This window comes from Dermochelys coriacea, chromosome 16, assembly GCF_009764565.3.
Source record: "Dermochelys coriacea isolate rDerCor1 chromosome 16, rDerCor1.pri.v4, whole genome shotgun sequence".
Classification (NCBI taxonomy): Eukaryota; Metazoa; Chordata; order Testudines; family Dermochelyidae; genus Dermochelys; species Dermochelys coriacea.
The window spans coordinates 5,553,196-5,560,572 of record NC_050083.1 but is presented as its reverse complement, the minus strand read 5'-3'; the positions used below and the strand labels follow the sequence as shown (position 1 = coordinate 5,560,572).

The window sequence follows — 7,377 nt, the reverse complement described above, 5'->3', positions numbered from 1 at the left end:
TCCCATGTGCCAGCTGTCAGATGTGTCTGTTGCCCTGTGCAGGTGATTTAGTGCTTGCTGGTGAGAAGGGAGAAGGCAGAAACTGGCAGGCTGCTTATCTTTTGAATGAGAAACTCTCATTTGGAACTAGTGATCCTGGTTTGTTTTCTTTCTGCACCCTGGTGTGTGTGTGTGGGGGGGGGAGAAGGGGTGTGTGAATAGGATTGTGTGATCATTCCCCGCACCAGCAGGGAGAGATGAAATCTCCCGTTGGCACCCATGTATATCTGTTCATTTAGGCAAAGATGAAATGGACGCCCTGCACCTTGGGTTGGCAGGTGCACCGAGCATGTACCAGGTGACTGGTGTTATGTTTCTCTTTGCACTGGTGGAAATGGCTTCACACAGCGCAGGCAGGAAAGAATCAGGACAGGAGCCTGTAACTGAACAAGTTTCAGAGTAGCAGCCCTGTTAGTCTGTATCCGCAAAAAGAAAAGGAGGACTTGTGGCACCTTAGAGACCAACAAATTTATTTGAGCATAAGCTTTCGTGGGCTACAGCTCACTTCATCATAAATTTGTTAGTCTCTAAGGTGCCACAAGTCCTCCTCTGCTTTGAACAACAAGTGTCTTTCTTGTGTTACTAATAGTGTAACCCACTGGTCAGTGTGGTGTGTCCCCTCTGGCCCAATCCCCCCAGCATGAGGCTGGGCCAGCGCCAGGCGCGGCTCTTTGCTTCAAGCTGCGAAGCCTCCCCGTGTTTGCTCTGCAGGCCTCGCTCACAGACAGTCACTCCGGAGAGGGATCAGACACGGGGGAAGGCAAAACGTGGAAATCTCCCCCCATCCCTGCTGCCTGGCTCGCCCAGGCTCTCTGCGCCCTGGCTCTGCGCAGCCGGGCAGGGGCTTAAGGCGGCCTCCTGTCTCCGTGAAGCCAGCTGAGTTACTGCCGCCTCGAATTAAGCACGTCTTGGCGGACCCTGCTTCGATCCAGAGCGACACCTGTTTCCATTGGGCACGAAAAGCGGGAACCTGCCCGCGCCCCCGCGTCGCCTTTAAGCTGGGCGGGGAGGTTGAAAGCGACGCGCTCGCCCCTCCTCCTAGCCCGGCCCCTTCCTGCCCCAGCCCCGCTAGGGCCGAGCCCTCAGCGCCCTGGGCCCCCCACCCCGGGGATGGCCGAGCCGGCGGGGCCCTTTCACGCCCTGTGGCTCGGGGATCAGCAGTTTCTGTGCTACTGCTCCGCGCAGGACAGCGGCGGCTTCAATATCTAGTAAGTGCGGGGCATCCCCCCCCCCGCCACAGGTACCCCGGGGGGGCGCAAGGCTGCAAGGAGCCAGCCCCCGGCCAGGGGCTCAGGCCGCTGCGATCGCATCCCGGCTCTGCGGGGGAGGGGCTGTTTCCCTCCTGCTGCAGGACCTGCCCCCACCCCCGCCTGGGGAAATTACCCCCCCCCGCCCCCCCGGGCGGTTTGCACGCACCCGGCCTCATGAACGGCGGCTGCTCCGCCTCCCAGGGTGGGTAACCGGCTTCGAGGGGCGGGGGGGGGGTCCTGCTTCCCGCGGGGCTTGACCCGCAAACCCGGGTCCCCCGGCTGCAGCGTGGGCCCCTCTCCCGGCCGGGAGCCGGTTACTGCCCCCCGGCCGCAGGACGCGGGGCGGCGGGTTCCCAGGCTCCGCTCCCAAGCCGGGAAGGAGCCGCCTGGTTTCGGCGCGGGGCCGGGGGCTTCGGCGGGGGCCCTGGCCCGATCTCCGTGCGCCGATCCCTTGGGACGATGGAGATGTGGGTCCGTCCGTGTCAGTTTCTCCTGCCTGAGCTCGTTGCAGCCGTGGCAAATCGCGCAAGAAAAGAGTTTGCTTCCCACTAAGAGACTAACCCGAGGTGGGAATCTCGGAAATGCCAGAGCTGTGTAAACTTGGTATCTAAATCCGTGCTCCCCTTTTTAAAAAACGTATGCCAGGCCCCGGGTCTCTGTTTTTCCTCCACCTAGCAGCACAAAGGGAATCACTAAAGGGGACCTAACTTGCATTTGGGCTTGATTTAGGGCCCCTTTGCACTGCCAGTGCCAGGGGGTTTTAAATGGACCAGTGAGGAATGAGAATACAGCTCTCTTGATGTGAACTGTTCTGCTTTTTGTATTAAAGGGATGCCACCCAAAAGCTGCACTTCTGTCCGAATGTTCCATATGCTCTTGTTACAACTCACACCCACAGCTGTATCTGAAAGAGACTAGAGAAATAGCTTCTTTCTGTGTGTCCTACAGTTCTCAGAGTAGCAGCCTTGTTAGTCTGTATCCACAAAAAGAAAAGGAGGACTTGTGGCACCTCAGAGACTAACAAATTGATTTGAGCATAAGCTTTCATGAGCTTCAGCTCACTTCTTCAGATGCTGTAGCTCAGGAAAGCTTATGCTCAAATAAATTTGTTAGTCTCTAAGGTGCCACAAGTCCTCCTTTTCTTTCTACAGTTCTTTGGTTCCCTGGTATAGTCAGTTCCCAGCAATTAAGTCACTTTCCCCTGTTTGGGCCCCTCTTCCCCAGAGTAAAAGGAAAGAGTAAAACAATTCTTAAACACATGACAGTGTGATTGTAAAAACCACAGCTGGCATGGAGCCCCAAAGTACTTCAACCATTTTTTTTTTAATGGGCTAGATGTCACCTTTATAAGGTCCCTTTAACGTCATCCCATCTTGTTTCTCCAGTGTAACCAATGCATCTGAGATGTGGAGTACAAATTTCACCCTGGAGAAGTTGGAAGGACATGTAGGTAACAATTGTGCAGGTTCCAACCTTGGGTGGCTGATGCTAGTCACAATGGGTACCACGCACATCAAGTCAACTTAAAGGGGACCTGCAAATGTGGGGTGGCCCAGGGGGATGTTAAACTTTATATATACATTTAAGGAGAGGAATGTTTTAAAAACATGGATTAAAAAGCAACAGTTTGGCTCCTTTAAAAACATCACAATTGGCCTGAAAATAAGCAGAGAAAATCAGGAAAAAATAATCGTAAGAGAACCAATGTCTCTAATTATAACTTTCAAAGGTTATTATCCAAACTGTTGGGAACAATAATTGATATTTATTGTGGCTGTAAAAGTACGCTTGGCAGAATTCCATTTTTATTTTTTATAATTTTGATGGGTAATATCAATGTTAACTTTTTTTTAAAAAAAATTAATATTTTCATGTATTTAAATTTTCACAGTTGTGGGAAATTAGTGCGGGTCAGACAATAATTAAATGACAATTGATGTTGAGATTTAAAAAGTTATAACAATTAAAACACACTGTCAGCATCACATGTCAAAATGTAGAAAGTAAATGTCCTTCAATCAACCTCTAATAAGTTCTCAGGTGGCATTTTTCTTACTTTGCCTATCTCTAAATTTTGATTATTATAAGTGGAAATTTTTCATCTGTTTGTGTGTATGTGCAGAAATCAGTGTTTACTGATATCCATAAACATTAACTCTTTCCAAACCTATGTATAAGTACCTTAACGGGAGAAAAAAACAGGTACTGAAGTGCTCTTCAGTGTAGTGGAGAAGGCACTACAAGAACCAGTGGCTGGAAATTAAAACCAGACAAATTCAACTTAGAAACAAGGCCCTCATTTGTAGCAATGTGGGTAGCTGTAACTACGTGCTCCATGTACCCCAGAGGGGTGCTTGCTCTCTGCGAGGTCATCCAGCAGTCATTTGGTCACTAATGATCTCTTTCGGTGGGAGGAAGGAGTCCTCCTCTCTGCGATGAAGAGGCGGATGTGATGGAGTCGCTGTGAAATAGCTCAATGCCAGTCCATAACTCTAGGGCCTGATTTGCCTTTGGCTTGCACCTTATATGGCTGCTTCCACCAGTAGAGAGTGGTTGTAAAATCAGAATGTGCTTTGCACCCGTGCTCGCTGGTGTAAGGGGCTGCACACAGCGGAGCGGGATCAGGCCCCTTGCATCTGTTACTGGTGGCTAAGCCTTCCTCTGGGGGTCTCTCTCTTTCAGAAGGCCCAGAGTGGGATGTGTCCTTCTGAAGATTACAGCACAAAGTTCAGGTGAGCTCTAAGGTGAGATCTTCCGCCTGGGAACGAATAATCGGGGCTTGTTTTGGTGGGTCTGGAAACCCTTGTCTCACTCCAATCTCTTCCTTGCACAGAGAAGCCTTTGAGCACAGAGCTGCTGCCTTGACAGTACATGACAGCAAAGCCACCCTGCAGCTGAAGGAAGGTACCTGGAGCTTGACTTTTGATCTATTCAAGCTACCCTGCTCTGAAGCTAGGAAACAGTTGCAGGCACTGATGTTTGGCTTAGTGGGGCATGTCAGCAGCCTGGAGAAACGTCTTGAAGGTACCGTGTGCATGTGTGTACATTTTTTGGAGTCAGGGGAGGGGAACATTGATTTCAGCTGCCATTATCTTGCCATTTGCTGCCCACTGCTTTAATTCAGGGCAGCCCCTCCTGGCTGGGCAAGGGCAGATTCCTCATTATGGCCCTCAGGGCGTGTGGGAAGCTGGTGCTTGGAGGTGGCTGCACCTTGGCCACCTACAACGGAGGAAAATGTTTTATCTACACTTGGAAAACCAAGCTGCGACTGGGCCAGCCTGTGTGTGGCGAGCACACTGGGGTACAGGCCAACTTTGGGGGGGGGGATGCTGATGGGGTTGTGCTGCCCTCCTTTGACTCTGGGGTAACTTGCATCTCCCCATGCCTCTCCCACATACAGTCATGGAAGGGGGCCCAGCCCTCAGGGCTGTTGCTCTGCGGGGGTGCAGCGATTGGGAGTGTGAAGGGCTGGTGAGAAGCCATAGCTGGGCTGGTTTCTAGCCAGAGCCTGCCAGGACCTCCACTGGCTACAGAAGAGTAAAGGCCTGTGGCTGTTTGTGGGCTGTTGGGGCAGGTGGATGTGAGGAGACAGCCTAGAAAACCCGGTGGTGGCCGAGTGTGAATGTAACAACCCAGCTGGAGATGACAGAGTACAAATGGACCTTTTTGGCACGGTGGTCTCTGCCCTGGGAGTTTGATGGTGACCCATTGCGGGGTGCAGGGCAGGGTTATGGGGGAGGCACGAGGAGGAGAACGCTGCTCAGGGGGAGCATGGTATTTTCAAGTCCAGCTGTGCAAGCATCACTCTAAGCCCACATGCACTTGGCTCTTCTTCCACTTGCTCCTTTCCCCCCGGGTGGTGCTGACCGCTGCATGCAGCAGCTGATCTGGGAGCACAGGACTGTGTATGCTGCACCGGGGGCAAACCTTGACCAGGCGTCTTCTGTCTCCTCTTAGCTGCAGAGGATGCTACCACTGTTGCTGCTGCTTCATGCAGTCCAGAGAAGAACCTGCTCCAGAGCCAAAGGCTGTTGATCCCAGGTAGGGACGGGATGGTTGCCAGGATTTTGCTGCCTTGCTTGCAGTTTGTTCCACATAAGGTTTCTTGTTGCTGGATCCGTTCACTCTCCAGAACTCCCCTGTGCACCATGAATTTGACACCACCACTCCCCATTAAATGCACCCCCCCCCATGTTAATGCAACGTTGGGGTTCATGGATAGTCACTGAAAGTCAGGGAATCGAGAAGTGTGCTTCCGATGGTGACAATAACTCAGCCATGGGGCATGTGGTGTGTCTGAGATCCACCACCAATACCACATGTTGGCCAGCGTTGCTCTAGCGCCCCTCCAACTGGATTCACAGTGGAAACGTTGCCAGGCCATGAAACATCCTGCCCTTTTGTTGGACTTTGCTCTTAAGCCAGTGTCACTCCAGCAAAGCTCCCTAGGAGCAGGTCCCTCTCTAAACACCACCATAAACCTGGTGACAACCAGGAGCACCTCTGCCGCTCAGTGGGGCAACCTGGCACGTGGCAACAGCAGCAAGGATGGAACTGGGACCCTTCTGCCCAAAAGCACCCACTTGGCATGTCCCTGGTGGCTTGCCAGTAATGGCTTTATAGAGGCTACTAGCCACAGACAGACCCCGTGGTTCTCTTTGGCTCCCAGGCTGAGTAGACACAGCCTAATGTCACCACACAAGGTTTCACCCTGGCCTGGCCTCAGCTGCACTTTGACCAGAGGCTCTCATCCTTTCTGAGCAGACCTGAGTCCCAGGAAGAACAGGGGAGGTGGCTCAGCCATGACAGCCAAGAGACGAGTCCCAGGAGAGTCTCTCATTAACCCGGGATTCAAAAGGTAATTCCTCCAGCATCTGCTCCTCTCCCAGCCTTTGAGCCACAGCCCCGGGTCACTGCCTGCAGCCCAGTGACCTGTGATGGCCACCTGGAGCCAGCCTGGGCAGACACGTGCTGTGCCATTGCCTGGCAGACTCGACCAGGAAGGGTTTGTACGGTGGCTGGCAGCTACAGAGCTGCCAATGTGGCCCTCTGAGTTTGCTTGTCCAAGTGCCACAGCCAGCGACTCAACCCCTTCCTCTGTTCTCTTTAGTGTGGCCAGGTGTCCGGTCAGATGTATTGACTGGACACCCAAAGTCCGGTTACCATGGCAGGAGGTGCTGGGTCATCAACCTGAACCAGCTCCTTCTCGGCTGTGGCCACCTCCTTCCTACCTGCATCATGGGCAGGCAGACCGCAGGCTGCAGCTCCCGTCCCTGCCCCAGAGCAGAGGGAGCCCAGCTGGTGGAGGAGGAAGGTGGAGAAGATTGAGCTAAAAGGGGTGGGGGGAGAGAGGGGGCAGGGTCTTGGGGAAAGAGGTGGGATTTCAGAGGAAGAGGCTGGGCAAGGGGTGGGGCCTCGGGGAAGAGACAGGATTGGGGGGTGGAGGGTCTGGTTTTCAGAAATTAGAAAGTTAGCAACCCTAGTTCTCTTCCAGTAAGAAGGCACCGACCGGGGTGGATTTTGAAGACTCCTGACCCAGCCTGGACCCTCTGATGTGCATCTCCTTAATGAAGCTTTTTAATGACCTGTGCAAACTGTGGTGATTTAGCGCCCTACCTAGGAACTTCCAGCCTCCTGCCACGCACCATGTGTGAATGCTGAGAGCCTTGCCCGGCCCTGTGCTCAACCACATCGTGGGGAGTGGACGTGGCACTTGCAATCTGAGGGCCAGGAACCCTCCACTACAACCATGAGCCATGCAGCCAGGGCGGGGAGCAGAACCTCCAACGGAGGCCATGGCCTGAGCTCTGGGCAGAGTGGCTACCCTTCTCAAAATGCAACCCAGGGGGTCGAGCCCATGCCACCCAGCTGCTCTCTTCAGTCCCCCGCTGCTGGCAGGCCGTCTCCCTCGCTCCGCGCAATGGGCTTGGCATGAATTATGGTTTTAATGACTTTTCCACCAATGTTTTAACTCCACGCCGTGTGTCGGTAATTTATTCTAAATAAACCCATGACTCCAGCCTGCTTTGATTGTCTCTCCTGCAAAGATCCCATTCTGCACGCAGAGGGCGTTTGTCATCCAGTGACG

General features: G+C 53.3%; 1 protein-coding gene across 5 annotated transcripts in view; it reads left to right on the top strand.

The window, feature by feature from the left end:
- PAXX (PAXX non-homologous end joining factor) overlaps window positions 1-7,308 on the top strand; it is a 28,146-nt gene extending 20,838 nt beyond the window's left edge. The window contains exons 2-10 of one of the 5 annotated variants that reach the window (XM_043498614.1): window positions 701-707; window positions 1,097-1,247; window positions 2,675-2,735; window positions 3,972-4,021; window positions 4,123-4,313; window positions 5,247-5,330; window positions 6,054-6,147; window positions 6,400-6,603; window positions 6,784-7,308. In XM_043498614.1, the coding sequence (XP_043354549.1) occupies window positions 1,150-1,247; window positions 2,675-2,735; window positions 3,972-4,021; window positions 4,123-4,313; window positions 5,247-5,330; window positions 6,054-6,147; window positions 6,400-6,603; window positions 6,784-6,823 (822 nt within the window). In that variant the 5' untranslated portion in view covers window positions 701-707; window positions 1,097-1,149 and the 3' untranslated portion in view covers window positions 6,824-7,308. The remainder of the gene's footprint in view (window positions 1-700; window positions 708-1,096; window positions 1,248-2,674; window positions 2,736-3,971; window positions 4,022-4,122; window positions 4,314-5,246; window positions 5,331-6,053; window positions 6,148-6,399; window positions 6,604-6,783) is intronic. The other 4 variants (XM_043498616.1, XM_043498613.1, XM_038375057.2 and 1 more) reach the window with 4 other exon arrangements.
- Window positions 7,309-7,377: the final 69 nt, after the last annotated feature.